Here is a 20,850-nt window from a genome sequence, read left to right as displayed (position 1 = left end):
CCATCAGGTGCCTAACTCCCTCAGTCCTCACTGAACATCCCAGCTGTCATGAAGTTTTTATTTTTGCCTTTACACAACTGTGCTATTTTTGTATAACTTGTAATTTCAATCCGATTCTAAAACACTTTCAAAATAATTATGTCTATATATAGAAATACATAGGCCTTTGCTCTCAGTATTGAATGCCAATAAATCTATACATTATAGAGAGGCTGGTAGTCCTGCCTGCATTTCCCATAGTAAGGCTGAACCACCAGTTTCCTATAATGCTGCCAGGGTTGAACTACCTGAGATAACATTGTCTGTGCCAACTCTCTGCTTTAAACATAATCGTTTGGGGGAAACTCAAGCCAAAGTGCTAATACGCGGGATGCTCTCCGTCTGCTGTGGGCGGAACAATGTCCTGAGATAGCGGGATGGTGTAACCACTTTCCAAAGAGAAAACAGCTCATTGTTAGCATTGCTATGGGTAGTATCTTCCTGAAAATGTCATCGGTGTCCTGTACAATATAGAACTGTGACAACCCCAAATGGGCTTCCAAGAAGAGAATCGGCATCCAAATTGCCCCAGCGACCTGGTGAGATGTGGGCGTCATCCAGAGCAGCAGGAGGGCTCTTGGTTCTCCCCCGGAGAGAGCAGCTCTGCACTTCGACACTCGCGGCTTTCTGCTTTTATTAAAGTTCCCCAGAATATAAAGGAAAGGCATCTGTGAGGAAACAAGATTGATAATAGATTCAAAATGTATTTTTATTGCATTCTTAAATTACCATAATTAAATTAAATTATTAAATGTCTTTTTATTAAATTAGCACACAGGCTGGTGTCATTTGCTTTAAATATTTTAATAAAGCCTGTGAAGTCTTCCCTTGTTATTAGGCAGCTCTTGGAAAAATCTATTTAAATGACAATGTGAGTTTAAGTCCCGGCATCGGGACGAGAGCCTGGATGGGTGAACTCCCCATTTCCCTGGGGGGTTCAGCAGATTTTGGGGCTTTCTTTGCCCAAGAGTGGCTGCGGGACCAGAGGCTGGGGGAACCCCAGAAACTCCCTGTGCATAGATCTGGAGGAGACACGCAAACCATGTGTTGTGACAATAGCAAAGAATTTAGGTACATGTTCAAAAACTCTGTTGCACAGAGATGTACTTGCAGAGCAGGGCCTGGAGGAAATCCGTGTATTGCTGGGTTTCAAGATAATAGAGAGGGATGAACTAATATATGTATGTGCTATGTTAAAGACAGATTTATGCATGTGTTTCATTTTTTTACTATTAAACGTCCCACTTTATGTCTAGCTATAAACTGGGTATTTTTCGACATGGCAAGCAGTGTTTTCAAGGGTGCTGCTGCTTTGACAGAGTGAACTTGAACTGTTTTCAATGGAGGGGTTTGGGATGCTCAGACCAAGGCTCTGCACTTTGCCAGTAGCTGCTCTAAACCAGGTAGGGGCTTGCAAATAAACCTGCTCATTGGCCCTCTGGCAGGAGAAAAGGTAAAGAACAAAAAGAAAAGGCATAGATTTCTTAGTGAAAGTTGTAGAAATGGTTCAATTGTGGCATTGAAAATAATGAAAAAAAAATAGAAAATGTGGGCACAGAGGGCTGGATTGCAAAGGGGCTCGGGGTGGCAACAGGGTTGGGAATTACTTGCCAAGTGGCATGTGTAAAACTAAGGTTGAAATCCCCTCTTTGCCTGATTGCACGGGGATTTGAATTTGGGTCTCTGAACTCCTCTGAGAGTGCCCAACCACCAGCACATTCTGGGATGAGAATCTGTCCTGCTGAAGCTGTTCTGCTTTGTAAGAATAACTAAATATTCATTGGGCCAGCGAGAGAACAGAAACAATTTGATAGCCTGGGGATTAAGCCTCTCCAATAAGACGAGGATACAGGAGTAATTCAGTTCCTGATCTGACTCTGATGCTGAACGGATATGAATCTCAGGTCACGCTGACCAAATTTACCAACCATCCCGGGTGGATTTTTCAGTGTATCAATATCACAACAATTTTTTTTCCATGTCAACACTGCTTATGTCTTTGTAGAGACTGGAATCACATCGGGTTTTGTAACGGTGAATCTCCCTTGATTAGTGTTATCCCCATATTCTAGTTGGGATCGGAATCGGGGCCACGGGCTCTTTAACAATCCATCTTTGTCCCGGGTTAGTCTTTCTGAACCCCAAATTGATACTTAGCGCAGTGATGTAGTGGAAGTATATCTTGATTATAGCAGTGTTATAGGAAACATTTTTTATGTCCAGTCTGTGGTGGTAATCTGGAGTCATACTGTAGGATAGAACCATAAACCTTTATTGTGACATTAATAAACTCAATAGTTTCTGTCAAACGTTAAGAAACCAGAAAATTGCCACTAAACATCCATTCAAATGTGATGCAGTGCTAGGAAAAATCTTCAGAGTTGTGTACTGAATTCACTTGATCAAATGACAAACCCAGTCCTGAGCTGTTTGGGTTTGGGGAAAGAAGAGGTGAAGATCATGAGCGGGAAAGCAGTGTCTTCACACAGCGCCCTGCATCCTCCGCCAGATCCCTTCCTGCTGTCCGGGGGGCGACCAGCTCGGGGTGCACCTGCAAATAAACCCCGAATTCCTTCCGTTACAGACACCTTCTCCTTTGATGTCTGGATGTACCAGCGCGCGGGCTCTCATGGCAGCACGGGCCCATCGCGTGCAGGGATGAGGATGCTCAGAGTGAGTTCCCCACGCGCTGGTCGGGGTCGCGCACATAAAGCATTGGAAGCTCCTTGTTCCTGCAGATCAGCACAGACTGTGACACCAGCGAGCCCCGTCTAAGTGGGAGAAGAAACTCACTGAGTGTTTATCATGAGCAATTTCATTTGCGACTTGGCACCGAGCGATCGGTGGGATAACAAGTTGAAAACACTTAGGATTTTTCTAGAAGAAACCTTCCCAGCAGACAGGCGCGGGTGACTCCAGCTCCTGCTAAATTTAACACGTTGGGAAAGGCAAAGTAAATAAATCTTCCCTTCCAGCTCTCCAGAAGCAGCCGAGCGGCAGAAGGATGGGGGGAGGATAACCCCCCCCAGGACTCTTCCCGCGGCCGCTGAGCCGTTCGCATTGGGGGTAGATCTCGCCGCTCCCCCCCCCCCCGCTGCAGATCAAAGGCAACCGGAGCCGGCTCCGCGGGGGCTGCGCGCTGCGGAGCCACCGCCGGGCGGCAGGGGCGGGGGGGGGGCGGCTCCGCGCGGTTCCGCGCCGCTCCGCGCGGCGGCGGCGAGTCCGGTCCGCGGCGGCGGGTCCGCGTTTTGCGGGCGGCCGCTGTATTTCCCGGGCCGTCCATGGCTCGGTGCTGTTGGCTCTCTCTCCGTCTGATCGGCGCAGGCTGCGCGGGGCTCCCTACGGGATCAGAGCGCTCCCCCGCCGGGACTCCACTCCTCACATCCTCCTGCTGGGACTCAGCTACATTTCCAGCCAAGCCTGGCTTTATTATGTGTGTCTGCACTGCAGCCCCAGCAGCAAGATCAGGAGGAGGAAAAGGAGCCAGGACAAAGAAAAGAGAGGGAGGCTGGCGAGAGCTAAAGAAAATAAAAACCCAGGGCAGCAGCGGCAGCAGCGGCAGCAATGAAGGCAGGAGCGGTGCCACCTTCCAGCGAATAACCCATGGAGGCAGCTAGCGGCCCCGGCATCGATGCAAAGAAGCACTTACCTTGTTCCGCGAAGTGCGTGCGTGCAGGGGAAGGCGGCGGCGAGCGCGGCCGGCCGAGGGGAGCCCACCCGCCCGCCCGCCCAGCTCCGCGCCGGGGACACGGGCCGGCCGCCCCTCGGGCCCCGCGGCCAGCATAAAAAAGGACTCGTCACCCTCCCCGGGCAGCGGCGGGGGCGAGGAAGGGAGAGGCAGCCGGGGGCGAGCGGGCAGTGAGGGAGGGAGGGGGCCGAGCGCGGCCGGGGGAGGATTTAGGAAAATCGCAACAAGGTCGCACCCCGGAGCGCCCCGCATTGCCGGGGCCGCTGCTCGCCGTGGGTTTAGACACTTAATTCTCCCAGCGCGCCCTCCCCCACCCCAAAGCCGGGGACCCCGCGCAGGGCTCGACTTTTCTTTTTTTTTTTTTTTCCTAGCTTTTTTTTTTTTCTTTTTTTTTAATTATTCCGAAAGTGTGAGCCGGACTGAGAGCCGCAGGGCGCCAGCAAACTTTAAAGAGAACAAAAAGGCGGGTGGGGGCGCAGGCCGGGCTCGCTTTGCGTCGGGAGTATTTGCACATCGAAGCGGGGGGAGAAGAAAGAAAAAAAGAATAGGAAAAAAATATTTAAACTGTTGCGCTTGTGATTTTTTTTTATTATATATATTTTTTTTATTTTCCCCCGGGGGGAAGGTGCCCGAGGGGTTGGAAAGAGGAGTTGAACTTGCCGCATTGCAACAGGCAATAGAAGTGAGGAAAAATCAAATAATCGATCCCGCTGCTGCTGCTGCCGCTTCGCCTCGCAAAGTTTGGAGGTGGGGCGCGGGGGGGGGGAAGAGGGAGAAAGCAGGGAGAGGAAGGGAAGGCAGGGACGGGAGGAAGACGCGGAGGAGGAGGACAAGCCCCGGCGCCCGGACATGTCCAGGAGGAAGCAAGCCAAGCCCCGCTCGGTGAAAGGTAAGGACGCTCCGCCGGGCCCCGCCGCCCGGCCCCGGGCAGCCGCCACCGCCTCCGCCGCCGCGACGCGGCCAATCAGGGCCGGGTCCCGGCTTGGCGGGGATTGCGAATCCCCCCCCGGTTAGGGCCGGTGATGGCGGAACCCCCCCCTCTCCTATCCCCGGAACGGGCGGGCTCCCCACGCGGGCCCAACGCCGTCCGTGCCGGGGGTGCGTGCGTGGGACCGGCCGAGACTCGCTGGCGACACGTGTCGCGATAATTGATGGAAGAAGCCGGTAGCATCGTTGGGGCGGGGGAGGGAGGAAGGAAGGAAGGAAGGAAGGAAAGTTTTGGCGGTGATGCTCGGAGCACACTCGTGTTTTAGCCGCTGAGCTTGAAATTAGTGTTTCTTTATGATTGGGAATAGTAGCGCCGTCTGTTCCCTCCCGCTGTCCAATGCGCGCAAGGATGGTGAAAGAAGGGGAGAATTAAAAGCGGTTTGATAGATAGGACTAGAAAACTTGCTTGGACTTGAAGAAACAATAGCCAAATTTAGTCAGGGCTGCATTAGTAAAGGTTAAACATTAAACTTCGGGTGTTTTTCACCATCCACAGCAAAAGGGGTGTTTAAAACCTCCTGTTTATAAGAAAACTGCTGGCAAAACGTAAAGGGAGGGCCGTGGCCAGCCCGTGCTGTATTGCACGCCTTGCCAGCTTTTTGACTTTTAAGTGAAGTGGTGCGAGGGGGAAGACGTGATTTCCGAAGCCTTTTGCTCCCAGCGGCGAGGAGGTTAGCTGGTCTGGGCTGAGCTTTTATTGTCCTCTGCACAAAGCAGAAGTCACAAACTCAGTGGTCCAGGGGCTTTGTTGTAGCAGCACAAAAGGATCATAAATTCGGATGCCCAGAAGATGAAACAAAAAGTCTGAAGTGTTTGTAATTAAGTAACTTGGCGGTGAACAAAATCAGCGTGTAGTTAATCAACCAGCTAAAGAAGGAATCGAAACGCCATCCAGGGCCATTTTATATGGTTTGTGAAGTATTCACTGTTTAATAGATTATTGCAATGTAAGTTGTACGTGCTTCAAATGTTTAGGAAGTTTTTGTCAAGTCCTTCGTCTTTATCCGAACCCCCGAATCATGTTCCCCCAGCCTAACGGTACTTTCAGCGCCGTGCTGGGGGGCAGCTTTGCAGCGTGGCGGTGTGACCCTCCGCCAGCCCAACAACCTCTGCTCAAGGAGCCACTTCAGTAATTGGTAGATGAACGTTCCAGTCCGCGGGCAGAAGAAAGGGCAGAGCCAGAGCTATTTCTAGGGGATGCTCAGAAACGCGTTGTTTGAGACGAAAAGGATGGCAGTTTGAGAGCAGCGGTGCAGGCCGCGGGTCGTGACTTCCCTCGGATCAGGGCATCACGTTTAGAGGCCGGGCCTCTGGACTTTAAAATATTTTTCTGTGCTAAAGTGTCACATTTAACGTTTAGGAAATAGTTCGATGCCAGTGAGAACTGTGTTTGCTCTAGAAGCTCGGTTAGTAAACATTGGCATCTCATACCATAATAATGTTTATTTTTTTATTAGTAATTTGTTTCCTTCCTCATTACTTTTTAGGTGGCAATATCTCTTGCAAGGGGTTGGAACTTAGTAACGAAATGTTGACCCTAATTCTAATACAGAATGGATCACTATTTACGAGAGCATTTGTATGAATCGAAGCAGGTAACTTACTGGCAAGTCATAGCTAAGAAGCATTATCCCTGTAATGTAGAAATATCTAGAAGGTCCTTTCAACAGTGAACAGGGTGAAGCTGAGTTTTTAAAAATTCTAATTATTTCTGTAGTCTCTAGGCAGGAAAAAAAATGTCTTTTCAGCTTCAGCATAAACTGGCTGTAAATAACTGTTCTTAGCATGAGCTGAATAACAGGGAGTCTGCAGAATGAGCTGAATCTGGGTGAAATTTTGGATAATAGGAGGCAACTCATACGTGGATGTAGGATAAAGAATTTCTTCCTTTCTGAATATTCATCCATATCGTCTGCTTTTAAAAAGTCTGTCATATACATTTAGTAGTCCAGGGAGCTGGCAACCCAGTAGATTACCACAGTACATGTTTCCATGGAAATAATTGAGATGTAATAAATAAAGGCACTCTGAGGTCACAGGTTTCCCAATTCAACTGAGAAGAAAACAAGCATAAATTATGTGGATATATGGGTAGCATTTAGGACTTAAAATAATTTACCGTCTTTCTCTTTTCTGTGTATTTATTTCACTTTATATAGCACTTTTGCTATTTATTAACCACTACTGAGATTTGCGCATCCTTTTTCATTCAGAAAGATTACGCACTAAAATAGAATCGGTGTGTGCCTGTGATGAAAGGGATTATTCTGCATGCGAAAGGCAAGTTGCCCGCGTGTTAACTGGGAGCGATGCTGACTTTAAAGAAGTGACTGACAGAAGCATCAGATGCTGGCAACTCTTAGATGCATGTTCTTTAAAATGAAGTGTTTGCAAACCAAAACTGGATGCCAGCAAAGCTGCAGGGCATGTGGCCCCTGTGCTGTATTGTCGCAGGGTCAGCCTGGCAGAAACTTGCAGTGATTCCTGCAGCTGGAACTCCAGCACTAACCGAGGGCTTTCCCCTGATGTGGGATTTATGATTTGCAATACAAAACGCTGATTTGTTTTGATCATTGGTTTGTGCAAACTTGGAGATATTAACCTCGTAGCTGGTGGCTGGGGACAAAGTTCTGCTTGGCTTAAAGGAAGGTTGTTTCAGATCAATGGGGATGGAGTAGAGGTAGGAGGGGTTGAGTCTTTGTTGGCTCACAAAATAAATGCTTCGGTGACGGTGTGGTGGCAGCAGTGATGGAGTAAAACACTGGCCTGTTCTGAAGCTCTGCCTCGCATCACAGACGAAGCCTGGGAAGGTAATTCTCCTCGGCACAGACCCTCCTTCTGCCCCGCTGCCAGGAGCCTCCTCTGCCGAGGGCTTTTTTGGTTGTGTGTACGGAGTTGTACCTTCCTCAGTGCCATTAAAGCCACGTGCTCCTAAACCCAGCACCGGAACACAGTCGCGAACATCCAAACACGCTGTCTGTCCCCCATTAAAAGTGATGGGGAGCGATGTCAACACCAATGCCCTTCAGAGTTTGTTCTGTGGAGCCAGCTCCGGGGAGCGGTGGGGGCTGAGCAGGGTGCGCGTCCATCACCCGCTGCATTGAACTGTAGTTTCTGTGCTGCAAACTGGGGCCTCTGGAAACAGTTCTGTAAAGCAAAGTGCTGAGGGGCTGGTAACAGGAACCTGTAGGTTTGCAGTCCCCTGTAATTTTAATTTAGGAATTACTAGATTGTGATTTGTGGGGACCGGGTTTGCGCCCGTACAAGTTTCTAAGCATCAAATGCAAGTTGGCTGCTGAATTTGACAGTCCTGCAAATTGCTGTCAGCTTGCAAGGGTATTTTGCGAATAAACGTGCTAGTTGGTAATGAAACTGTTTTGCAAAAGAACGCACTAATTAAGTCTAGATTTGTTATCCTACTTGAAGTTGCAGAATCGCTGTCATATTTTTTTGCTTTCAGTTGGCAAAAAATGCTGATAGAAACTTTTGATTCCCACCCTACCTGCCTCATTTGTGTCAGTCAAGAGGGGAAAAGGGGGGTTGCTCGCTACTTCGTTATCTGCAAAGTAAATAAAAATACTTCAACCATTTGCCGAGTTCCAATTAGTTGATTGCTATGAATGATCTTCTTTAAAGGAATGCTGTTTTACCTATCTGCGCATACAAAGGTTTGATTTTGAATGTCTTGTGAAAAGGATTCTCTTTGTCTTGATTGATGTCAAGAATAAAAGCGTGATGGTAATATCCCTTTGAAAGCTATTGTATTGTCAGCTCTGGCTGACAGCAGGAGGCCCTCCTAGCGCTATAGATTAGCGCTGTGAAAACACTGACATTTTCTTTGTTATATTGCTGTTGTTCTGCTTGCAAAGTCAATTATACAATGTCGGAGCTCAGTTACAGAGTTGACTGTGGAAGTAACAATGTCTTTCATACTTGTCTTAAAGATATAATTTTCCTTTTTTCCCAGCTGATAGAGAAGAACCTGAAGGTAGCGGCGCAGTACATTCTGCAAATTAAATTTTGACAAGTATAATCATAATTGCCAAATAGAAGAGACTTGTGCGATTATCCTTTAATTTTACAGTTCATTCAAGTTTCGGCGGAATTTTATTGATACAGTGAAAGCAGCAGCTAAAATTGATAAAACTCATCTCAAATAAGATTACGCTCGTGATTGTTCTTTATCAAGTGTAGCTTTTGGGGGATTAGGAATAATTGGAGATGTTGGTGTTTCATTGCGGGGCTGGTGCCCCGAGAGCGTTTGAATCTGTGCAGCACACCGAGCGTCGCCTTCAGGGATTAGCCCGCAGTTTTTAATTTTTGCCTGTGTATTTTGCTCCAAGCCCAGCAGCGTTCTCCCCTCAACTCCACAAGTCCCATCTTCCCGCTTTCCGTCCCTCCGGAATGCTTTCCTGGATGGGATCTGCTGGTATTTAACTGGTTTTACCAATTGAAACTCCTGCCTGTGTGCAAACACCTTTTAATTGTGGCCTGTTCCCATTGGTCTCGGTGAATAGAATGAATAAACGCGGCTGAAAATTGACAAGAGCGGGAGACGTAATGCAAAAGGTTGAAGTATGAATGGGGAGGAAATAGAAATCTCGTATGTTAAATGGTGCTACATTGATGAAAAACAACTACCAGAGAAAGCCTCTGATTTCTTTCCTTTCTTCAACAATATTTGTGTACGATCAGTGCAAGTTAAAGAACATCATTCACAGCTGAATTGCCTCAGATAGCACGTGCAAAAAAATAATCAGAGAGCTCTTGTTAGGACATTAATTGTAGGATTTCTAAATGACTATTATAAACTAATAGAGTAACAAAAGATTCCGCAGTTACCAGTAATTTGTCAGGATTTATTTTGTTTTTCTTCAATAATTGAAAATTAATGTCTTGAAGTGAAAGCAGATGTTCATGCCATCCTCTGAATTGGATATAAAAATGATGTTTTGTAGATGCATTAAGCTTGTGTAAATACAAATTGACTTATCAGAGCCGGGGCTTTGGCTTGGTTTAGCTATTGTTTGCTGTCAAATTAACTTTTAGGTTAAACCTGGGTAAGTGGTTTCAGCCGGGTTAAATTAACTAAGCCAAGTGTTTGGGGAGGCACCCAATGATCAGTTATTACACTGAATGTTTTAAAAAACCTGCTGGCTCTGCAAATGACGATATTTTCTCATAGTGTAGAATTAATATTGACTTTTGTTTTGATAAATGCGCTCTTAATTGTTTACTTGGTGATTTTTACTGAACTAGTCAGTTTATATCTTCCCCCCCAATTCTTGAAATCAGTTTCAGTGCATTAGAGCATTTGGAAAATGCAAACCACATGCTTTTTTAAAAAAGAAATAATCTCTTGGTCTTACACATTAGCCTGCAATCTCTACAAGATCATAGCTTTCTTCATGGAGTGCAATATTATCTTAAACAAAACATTATTAATTACCCACAATAATTGAGCTGTCTTCTAAAATTGCCTCCATCAGCCCCTCATCACTCCATCAGTGTTCTCCTTAAATGCCTCTGCATAAGCTTGGCTATTATGTTCCCTTGTATCCTAGTAGATGCGCTGGAGTAATGAAATACTACTGATAGAAACCTTACAACAGACTCCTGCTAAAGCCTGATGGACAGGTAGAGGGTTCTGGTGCACGTGTGGACACGGACTTGGAGCAGACAGGACCAGCCCCGAGCTGCTCGTCCTGCGCACGTTTCTTCAACACAATTGTAAAGCCTCTAAGTGCATTCTTGTGCATTTTCTTTTCCCGTGTCTATGAGTAAACGCAGAGAAGCCGGTTCCTCATTCCCTTAGAAAAATAAGATGGTGCGAGTTTGAAGCGCTACATCTTCTTGACAACATGTAGGCGCATCTATGTGTGCAGCAGTGAATTATGGTGGTTTCACGGAGTCGCTCGGTTCTGGGGAGTAGCAGGATGTGCAGACTAAATGGTCTCCTGTGACATTTCCAGCTACAGAAGGCCCGAGCTTCGACCTCTTGCAATGGTTTGTTTTCTAAAATGCAAACAAAGGGACCCGATGGGGTTGGAAACTGGGTGATGCCGTTCAGAACGGGCTCGCAAATCTCGTTGCGGTACAGTGAACTGGCATTAGCTTTCCAGTGTACGACTTATTTCGGATAGCACTCCAATACCCATCTGAATCTGGTGATAAGTAGCTTCATTATATTGTTTGCATTTGCTTAGAAAGAAAACCTTTTCCAGCCACAGATTAGGCAACAGAAAGACCAGTTTGCAGAGCTTGTAAATGCCACTTGTTAATCATATGCAGTACAATTATTAATTATTTCTTTCTTTCCCCCCTTGGATGTATTAAGTCAACTTTTTAGCTTTTTATGTAATTGAAATTTGCCCTTTTGTTACCTGGGCATGAATTATTTTTGAAATGTTGTCATTACCCGCCCTGCTGTGAGGTTTATCTCTTCTGCTCATCCTAATTAAATAAAACATCCCGTTGTTCGCCCGTCTCGTGTTGAAGCGAATTACCTGCCCGCAGGCTTGCGCCGGCTTCGGCCACGCGTCTTGTCACCGCCGCCGTCGACTAACACGTTTACTTTTAGTTTCTAATTTCAAAGGGCTCGGTTGGTGCAGTGTGACAGGTGAACGGTGAATGCTTTACAGGACTTTCAAGAGCTGAACAAACAGTAAAGGACTTATTGCTACCGCAGCGGCGACTACAAATGTGGGGCGGCCTCTGTGGCAGAGGAGCGTCGCCTTTTGCTGGATAAAGGCTGCTCGGGAGACCTCAAGGGCTCGCTTGGGTGAAATAATCTCGGTCGTGGTCTCATTTAAACCCACCCTACCCGTGTGTTCTCCTGGGCAATTTCCAGCAGGGTTGATCTCAGCTCTCTTTGTAGCATCACCTGCCATCGTGTTCTTGGGTCTGGTACTGATAACGAAGGCGGCTTCAGAAGTGGAACAGTTGGAGCTTCTTTACGCAGAAGTTATTTCCAGTTCATATTAGAGGAAGTAAACAATGCATTTGGGTTTTAAAGCAAAGGGAAAGGTCCCTGCTTGTAGAGAAATGGTTTGTTTAAGGCTCTGATAGCACTACAGAAAACATGCTGCTCACTGGTGAAATCCTGTTATGGCTACAAGTACAAGAGTTAACAAGTTGCTGTGCTCTGGTCTCTGTTGGCTCCTGCTGGGCTCTGGAGGTTTGGTCAAATGTGGCCTAATTCTGCTTTCTAAATATTAAAAAAAAAAAAAAAATCATACAGAGGGCAAAAAGACAAGTTCTTAATATGCATATCCTGGGAAAATCCTAAACCAGTATTTTTACCCCCTCCAGTCCCAAGGCTAATCAAAATTCCTTTGTTTCCGCATCTGCCATTAAAATCTGTGCCTCCCTGGGTTGTGTGCTGGCTGTGCAAGTTTAACCACTCCGTCGGTTGGGCTCACAAAAGCCCTTACCCGTGTACAGGTCATTCAGAGATGGGATGCGGCCCCAGGTGAGGTCCAACAGCTGGTGTTCAATTAGCAGCTCTGCTCGTTCCCTAATGACCCTCACCTGGCTAGAATGGCCTTCTCTGGGGTTGTCCAGTGATGGCTGGAACTCCCTTCACATGGTGGTGAGCTGAGCAGTAACGAGGCAAGTGTTGTTAATGAACACTTGTGTCCCTGGAAAGAGGGTGTTTGGAGAAATGTGGAGATGAAGTTCTTTGCTGGGTGAGCATGTAGGACCCACTTTTGCAGTTTTTAGGGTGAGTGCAATTTTTCTTCTTGGCATTAACTGAAGCTGGGTTGGATGTTTAAATCTAAAGTGGTAGCATAAGTCCAAGCTCCCTGAATCTGCTGGAGAACTAATGGTGTTAACCATGATTCGTGTTGGAGGACTGTGAGTAGCTTGAGGTGATACTGGCCATGGGTTGAAACCTCTGTCTTGATTTGGTGGTCGTGTTTCTTACTGACCTGAGTGGGGATGGGCTTCTATTCTTATTTTTTGCATTGGAATTGAAAAAGCAAGAGGAGCGAAGAGCTTTGATGGGAATACTCAGCATCCAGTGCTGCAGAGAACATCTCCTGCTGTTTCTATGGGATTGCTAACGGGGGTGGTTCTAGGAGAGCGTGGGCAGGTTTAGGGGTGCAGCAGAGAGAGACCTGGGTTGTGGTTAACATCTGTTAATGTAAGCAGGTACAGACTTATGTGAGCAAAACTGACTGCGATTCTGCATCCTTTCAGGCTCCTGTCCCCAGAACTGGGAAGCTAAAAGAAGGGAGACAAAACACATGGTAGAAGGATGGACTTAGTACCTGAGGGAGTAGAAATGCTGAACAGACAAAGATGGAAATAACATAGGGAAACTTGGAAATGTGTTGCTGGTGGTTGAGTGTAGAGGGTGCCTGATGTTTAGATGTAAAGCTTTGGCACAGAGGCTTGCTTACCTGGAGCTTTATCTATATCATTTTTAACTTTTGCTTCAAAGACTTAGAGAAGAAAGAGATCTAGAAAGTGATTCCAAACCTAAGGAAAAGGGTACGATTCAGTATCAGTAGAAAACACTAGAAATGTGAAACACTTAAAGTAGCTTTTCTGCTCTTAACAGTGAGTACCTGTGCTCCTGAGGAGCGTATTTGTTGCGGTTTGTAGTTGTTTTCTGTTTAATATAGAGAAGTTTGAGGAGAATGGTGATTACAGTCATTAATTCTGGAAGTTTCAGCTATTTTATGACCACGGCAGCAGCTGAACTTGGCCTGTGAGGACTCCTGATTGTTCAGGGTTTTCAACACTTCTTATGTGAATGCACATGAGTATATATAATATATAACATGTTCACATGTATGTGAAAGAGGAGGTCCAGAGGAGTAGGTAGTATCTTTGTTAAACCAACTAATACGGTTGCAAAGGAGGTTTGTTGCTGCACGTGTGTTGCTTTTGCTCTGAAAAAAAGCAGCAGCCTTCTGGCTATTTTGCTTGCTAGGTAAACGCAGCTTTGCTTTAATTTACGTATTCAAGCTCTTACCCAAATTTCTCTTGCTTCATTAGCTTACTCACATGAGTAAAGATATACTGGATTACATAGTAATGCCAAGCTTGTATATTATTTATTGCTGAATTCTGAGGATGCATTTCAGTTCGTGGCCTCCTTTATTTCTAGGAAAATGGCATGCCTTGCCCTTCATAATTTCCTTGCTTTTACTGACCAGACTGTTCCCCCAGAGGGCATGTGGGATGTGGCGGAGTATTGAAAATACTGGGATGGAGAAGTAGAGAAGAAGGGCTGTGTGTGAATTGCACCTTATTTATGTTTATACTAGGTTTATATGGCAAAAATAGTGTGTTGCTGGCAGTGAGACTTTGTGGGGAATGTGGTGGGCAACTCGGGGTGAGAAAGTTGTTGCTTTAAGATGATTATTATTTTTTTTAAGGATAAAGAAGTATTTTCAATCTAATTCTGAGCATCCTTTAGGGGTATGGTACAATATATTATGAGCCATTTTAAAATGAAACTGTGAGTGCTTGTACCGAGTCTCCCCTAATGCTTGTGTGCGAGCCCACTGATTTGATTCCCTTCGTTTTGAGGGTGTTTTCTTTCCTAATTTCTTTCCTGCTTGATAACAGATAAGTGAGATTTGTTTTAAAGCTCCCATTTGGTTTCTTTTGATTGCTATTTTTGGTCTTAAATAAACACTCAACAGATAGCTTCTGCTTTTATCTTCTTGATTAAAGTAAATTCAGTAATATACCCAAACTTAAAGGTGAGGGTCTGAAAAACCTCCTGGCTCAGAGATCCTTGGTAGGGTGCTGGTGTGAGCGGTTTCCAGTGTGTTGGGGGGTGTTGTGGAGCTGCTGGGCATCCCTAGGGGGACAAAATCCCCCGCAGTTGGTGGAAAACTGCTGCTTTGGTGGGGCTGTTAGTGGCAGGGTGTGTGGATGCTTTGCTGTGCACCAGGAATTCACCCGAAGACCAAATGCTTGTTTTTATAAAGAGGTATCTCTGCTATGATTTTTTTTTTCCTCCTTGCCAGTAGGTCTGTATGCAAAATACAGCTCCAAAGAAAACGCATAGAAAAATGAGCTTTTAATTTGTCACCTGCTGCTGAACCACCCTGTCCTCCTCGAGATGCCAAGTTGTAAATGAGGCTTTTGTATCCCCACACACGGCCATCCAAGAAATGTTCTGCGTATCGTGGCTGTCAGTGGCGCAGCTGAAGACATCAGACCGGTGGCTTAAAACTGCTGCTGTCTGATTGGTACGAGCAAAGGCAACACAGCCCCGAACGTGAGCAAACAAAAAGGCAGGTAGAGAAACCGGTGTCTGCGGTGGCTTGGGAGGTCCTGGCTGCCTCCAGAGCGGGGTCTGCTCAGAGCTTTCTGTCCGGCAACGCTGAGGAAAAAGGAAGCAAAACTGTTTATTTGTGCAACCACTCAGAGAGCTTTTGGAAAGCTCCCTTTGAATTTTTTTTTTTTTTTTTAAAAGGCAATATTGGTTCTACAGGTTTTATTTTGGAGAGTATTGTTTGGCTGCACAGTCTCTGGCCTCTTGCAGCGTGCGCATGTGGCGGGTATCACAGCTGACAAACGCGGCTTCTCTCCTTGCAAACCTCAAACCACCTTGTGATAGCTTGTTTGGAGGTAGACACAAGGACTCTGAGTTTTAATCTATGGTCAGGTGATGATGGGTTGAAGGAAAACTCAGGAGAGCATCTTGTTAGAGCTGCCCCAGCCGGGCAGGGGCATCTACCCTTCCCTGTAGTACCTGAGTGCCTGTATCAATTGGGCAGCTGCAAATTAATAATAGTAGGAAATAATCCTGCCTTACATGAAGGTATTATTGTGCGTAAGTAGCCTTGTGACACTGTCCTCACTTCCTTCTCGCCTGTTTTCTTCCTATTATCTGTAGCCTGTGCAAGTGTCAGTGGAGACCTTTGGCAGCTTCACTTCCCTTCCCACAGCACCTCCCACTTTGCAGCCTGGGAAGCCTGAGAGTGTTGGTTTTTGGGGAACGCAGGTTGGTTTCCTTCCCTGGGTAGAAGCTTATGTGCTGGTTTTTCCTCCCTTGAATCTTGGTTGTGTTTGCTCCTTGCTGTTCTGCCTCTGCAGCTGTGCAGGACACCAGCGGAGCTCCCTGAGCGGCCGTGCCTTGGGGAGGGTGGTGGGAAGGGGCAGGATGGTGCCTGCGAGGCCAGGAGCCACCGCTCTGCTTGTGGTGGGACTGGCCAAGGCCATGGCAGGGACACACAGCAGAATCATCCTGCTGCTTTGGTAAGCTGAAGGCCATTGGTGCTCTTATTACAGGGAATTATAAGTTCACTCTTACGTTGTTCTTGCTGTCTGCTGCTGGTTGGCTAGATTATCTTTTATTGGCATATCCCAACAGAATCCCAGAGTGTCAGGAGTGGGAAGGGACCTGGAAAGCTCATCCAGTGCAATCCCCCCATGGAGCAGGAACGCCCAGCTGAGGTTCCACAGGAAGGGGTCCAGGCGGGTTTGAATGTCTGCAGAGAAGGAGACTCCACAACCTCCCTGGGCAGCCTGGGCCAGGCTCTGACACCCTCACCCCCAACAAGTTTCTTCTCCTCTTTCAGTGGAACCTCCTGTGTTCCAGTTTGCACCCACTGCCCCTTGTCCTGTCACTGGTTGTCACCCAGAAGAGCCTGGCTCCATCCTCCTGACACTGCCCCTTTCCATATTGATCCCCAGGAATGAGTCCCCCCTCAGTCTCCTCTTCTCCAGCTCCAGAGCCCCAGCTCCCTCAGCCTTTCCTCACACGGGAGATGCTCCACTCCCTTCAGCATCTTGGTGGGTGCGCTGGACTCTCTCCAGCAGTTCCTTGTCCTTCTTAACAGGTTTATTTTGTTCTGAAATTTTTTTTGCTTTTTATTCAATGTTGCCATGTTGGAAAAATGCACACCAGCCCCTGGCTTAAATGCACCCTGCAACTCTGCTTATGTTTAACCCTGCAGCTCTGGAAGGGAGTGTAGAGAGGGATGCTGGTTGGTTTGGGGCGGCCGTTACCTTAGGCTCAGCCTGTGAAACTCTGGTTCTCTCCTCCTGGGTATGTCCCGTGGCTGTGCCCGCTGCTGCATGAGGTAAGGGCTGATCTGACAGGTGTTGCTCTTCCTCTGTTTCAGGCTCCTTATCCCGTTGCCTACCGAGCAAAGGGCTCCCAGGAGCTCGCTTGATTTTTCTGAGGGGCTGGTGGGTAACCCTGTAGCTCTGCACTATCTGGGGACAGGGCTGGCGTGTGTCAGCACAGGGTGAGCAGGGCAGTGTTCTAGTGCTATTGGTTTGGGTCAGACCTCTCAGACATGAACCTCTGCTGGGGAGGCTGGTCCACAGCCACCCATGCGGGTTGTGGGTGCGTGTCCACATCTGCAGAGGGCTGATAGGTCACAAAACCCCTGGAGATGTCTCCAAGAAATTACTATCATTGAAGCAAATTCTTGAGTCTGTGTTGAAGGGAAGGATGCAAAACCCTGTGAGCACAGGCTGCAGGAGTTCACTGAAAGTGATGAATAGACCCAAGCTGCACAACTGCTCTCCCGCGTGTCCCAGTGGAAATGGGAGCTGTGGAGCATCCCGTGGGATCTCTCACTGCTCCTGTGCTGGTGGGGCTTGCTAGCAGCAGTGTTGCTGGGGAACAACTCCCTTCTCAGTTCTAACTGGGTGGGAAGGGTGGCACTGAGATCTCAAGAAGAAAGGAGACTTGCTATCCTGCTCTTGGTTTGCACCATGGGATGTGTGTCACCACATGGGTGATCCTGTTAACCTTGGCAGATGCTGGTCCACCTCCTCGGCTTTGATGATGGGAGATGTGCTGGTAAATCCAGCTCTTTTTGTTACGTTATACAGGCTTTTTTTCTTATGGGTGAATTTTAACAATGGCTGCCAGATATAGCACTGTGTTCCATAACCACACGTACGGGCTGGCTTGTGCATCTGGAGTTGTGATGTAGCTGTGACTTGGGGAAGGTCAAAGCCACCCTGTGTCCTTGGGCCCACCCAGCCTTCGGTGTTGTGGCAGTGGCTTGTACTCGAGTTCTTATTTAGATTATTTCTCATGTAGCAAATTTTGATGTGTTTCCTTGCTGGGAAAACAGGGCTACTTTTTCTTTCCTCTTTTTCCTATTTTGCTTGTTTTTAGTGATAAAAGTAAAATAATTGGCCATTCGCCAAGAAGGAAAAAACACAACAAACAAAAACCCTAAAGCAACCAAAACATTGTACCTTTCCTTGCTTTTTTTTAAAAAGAATTCCCTTTAAGTGTGACTACTGATGTGTCTTTTTCCATAAAAGCTTGTGGTTCAATGTTAAACCAATAGCACATCAAAGAATAAAATAAGGTCATTTCTTGTGTGTTTACCTATTTATTATTAATCTTGTTCAGATATGGGAAAACATTGTGGTGTGAAAATCCGGAGGAATGTTGACTCGTCTAAAGGAATAAGAGTAAGATCTTTAAATAACCTGGTGCAATAGCATTGGTTGGGCTGCAGTCTGGGCTCTCAAACAACCTTACTTAAAAAATGCTTTAAATTTTATAAATATTTCAGTCTCTCTCTCTCTCTTTTGCAATACTTAACATACATTGTCTGTTCTGCCGTTAACTCCCTGATGCGGAATTCCTAAGTTTGGGCTAATAGAAAATTTGGAGGATTCTTCATTATCTGAACCTCTTGAGAAATACCAAATATGTTCCAGTAATTGTGGTGCAGTACAACAGGGAGTCACACTGGCAGTTTGTTGGAAAGGCTTTTTCCTGTAGTTATGAAAACCATACAACTATTAAAATCCCCAAAACCGAAGCCATTGGGATTACTCATATACTTACAGTTAAGCGCATGCCTAAAGGTAGATATATTCAGCGTGCCGGTTTTGACTTGCGTTTGATTCCTAGCTTGAGAATATCAGGGAAAACAATATTCCTCAATCACTTCAGTCTCGTGCAGCCTTTTTGTGCGGTGCTTACGCAGCCACAGCGCTGTGGCTTGCGGCACAAGCACCCAGGTTTGCTACAAAGCTATTTATTGATAATAAGAACGGAAAGTCTGCAAAATAGTAAGATGCTCCAGGCTGTTAGAAGAGAGGCTGGCTCAGATTTCTCTCCTCCTGCCATCTCTTCTACTTCTGCCCCAAGTCCTCAATGAATGCGCACATGTCACGCAGATTTTCTCTCTTTAACTTAATTTTTTCCATCTTGGTTATATGCAAAGAGGCTGTAGCGTTTGTTCCTTGGAGAGCAGCGTGAATCTATTAAATACTGTGAGATGCTGGATAGGTAAGAGTGAAATGAAACGCCTGTATTATAGTTCAGGTCATAATATTCTGGTTTGCTTTGTGGTTGTTTCATCTTGCTTCCTCTAGAAGATTAGCTTTATAGACTAGAATTAATGGGACACGGTGGAAAGTGAAGCTTGTTTTATAGCTACGTTATAGGGACTCCTGTCCTCGCTGGACAATCTCTTACTGAGAAGGTGCTGGCTGCCTTGGTTTTCTGTCCACAATGTAGAAATACAGAGAACTGCTACTATTGCTTAGTTTCTCTCCTGAAAGCTTCCTTTGCTTAAATACTTTTTATTCTGTATGTGACTTTCTCTTAGGAAACGCTGGCGTGTGTCCAAGTGTCTCGATGTATCATCCTAAGGACTGACTTAGCGCACCTATTCTTCTCAGGAAGCAAAATGTGTTTTGTGTCTATGAAACTGCGTAAACAATTTGCTTTCGAGTCAGAATTTGGAAATACACAGGTTGTGGAGTATAACTAATACAAATATGTTTTGCTTGCTCTTTTTTTCAAAGTAAATCCATTTGCAAAGTATCAATATGTGGAGGAATTTAATTTTAAACACAGTCCCAGCCACTTTGTAGGAAAATATAATGCAGTACATAAACTCATTTTAGACACTACTTATTCTACCGTGTCCCATTAGTTGATGTTTGCATAGCGCTTTGAAAATGTAAAGCGCTATATAAGTGCTTATTATTACTACATTATTATTATTCTCCCTCTTGAAAAAAGACCCTCTAGGGAGAGTGAGACTTGCTTTGCATTTCATCTGTAGTGCAGATCCCACAAGAAATATACCCATTTGTTTTGGTTTTTACGTTCTTCCCTCCCCGCTTCCAACCTTCTGGAAAAAAAAGTGTTGTGTTTTAGAGATTAGAGTTCTTATTTAGGTTGTGCTTGGTAACTACACCGAGGAGAGTGTTGTTTGAAGACATATAAAAATCTTAAAATAGCTTTTTATTCCAATCTGGGCAATAAAACGCCTCGCTGCCCTGGCCTGTGTCCCCGTGGTCTGTGGGTGCTGCGAGGAGCTGGTGACGATGGCCTCGCTGGGGTCCCTTTCCAAGGGACGAGCACCCCGAGTGAGGGGAGTGCAGGGACAGTGCCAGCAAAGCCTTGGAAGAATTTCCTTCCTCTAGAGAGGAAGCGCTACAAGTTTTGCTGTGGTATCACCACTATTGTTTTCCCTTGTAAAGAAAAACCCGTCAGTCCCTCATCTCCTTTACGCTCTTTTAGCAGCAGCCTGTATCGCCGCAGGAAAACAAGATTTTGGGTTTTGTAGTGCCCTTTATCCCCTGAATCCTTATCTTGAGGAGGACTTTTAGTGGGCAATATTAACCATTTACATCTTGAAATCTGAGAGCGATTCCTGTGCATCTGCATTACACGCTGTGCTGCACCGTGGTTGATGCTGTAGTCATGGCAGGTGACGTTTGGGGTGATTTTTGCCTCAGCACCTCTAGACTTGTGTAGTTGTAAACTAGGGAAGCAGTAACTGTGAGCCCCCTTGGAGTGCGGTGGGGAACGTTCACTCCTCGTCTAGCTCTACCTTCAGCGGTCCCTGCCCGTCGCTGCTGCCTTTTGGGAAGAGGTACGGAGGGAAGGGAAAGAGGCTGTGAGAAACGTGCAAGATGGTGTTATCACAGAGCGTGACTTGGCTTAGGTCTGTCACTGGACTTGGCTGTCTTATGTCACCACACATGGCCACTAAAAACGAGGTCACGTGCGGCATTTCAGCCTGGTTTCCAGCAGAAATCCATCCTCATCTGTGTGTGTGCCCTTTGGTGGTGCTGCCTGAGCTGGTGTCCCCGGCCCTGGCAGGGGGTGCCCATTGCTGGCAGCTGTGGTCTCCAACCTACGAACAACAGCAGGGTGGAAGAAGGGG

The 20,850-nt window shown here is 46.4% G+C and overlaps 1 protein-coding gene across 3 annotated transcripts in view; it reads left to right on the top strand.

The window, feature by feature from the left end:
• Positions 1–4,012: 4,012 nt before the first annotated feature.
• The window catches only part of ZNF423 (zinc finger protein 423), a 220,810-nt gene continuing 203,972 nt past the window's right edge, over positions 4,013–20,850 (top strand). For all 3 annotated transcript variants that reach the window (XM_071814436.1, XM_065848420.2, XM_065848419.2), the window contains exon 1: positions 4,013–4,616. In XM_071814436.1, the coding sequence (XP_071670537.1) occupies positions 4,577–4,616 (40 nt within the window). In that variant the 5' untranslated portion in view covers positions 4,013–4,576. The remainder of the gene's footprint in view (positions 4,617–20,850) is intronic.

The sequence above is a fragment of the Patagioenas fasciata genome, chromosome 13 (assembly GCF_037038585.1).
Source record: "Patagioenas fasciata isolate bPatFas1 chromosome 13, bPatFas1.hap1, whole genome shotgun sequence".
NCBI lineage: Eukaryota > Metazoa > Chordata > Aves > Columbiformes > Columbidae > Patagioenas > Patagioenas fasciata.
The sequence above is the reverse complement of the archived record's forward strand: the minus strand, read 5'-3'. Positions and strand labels throughout refer to the sequence as shown.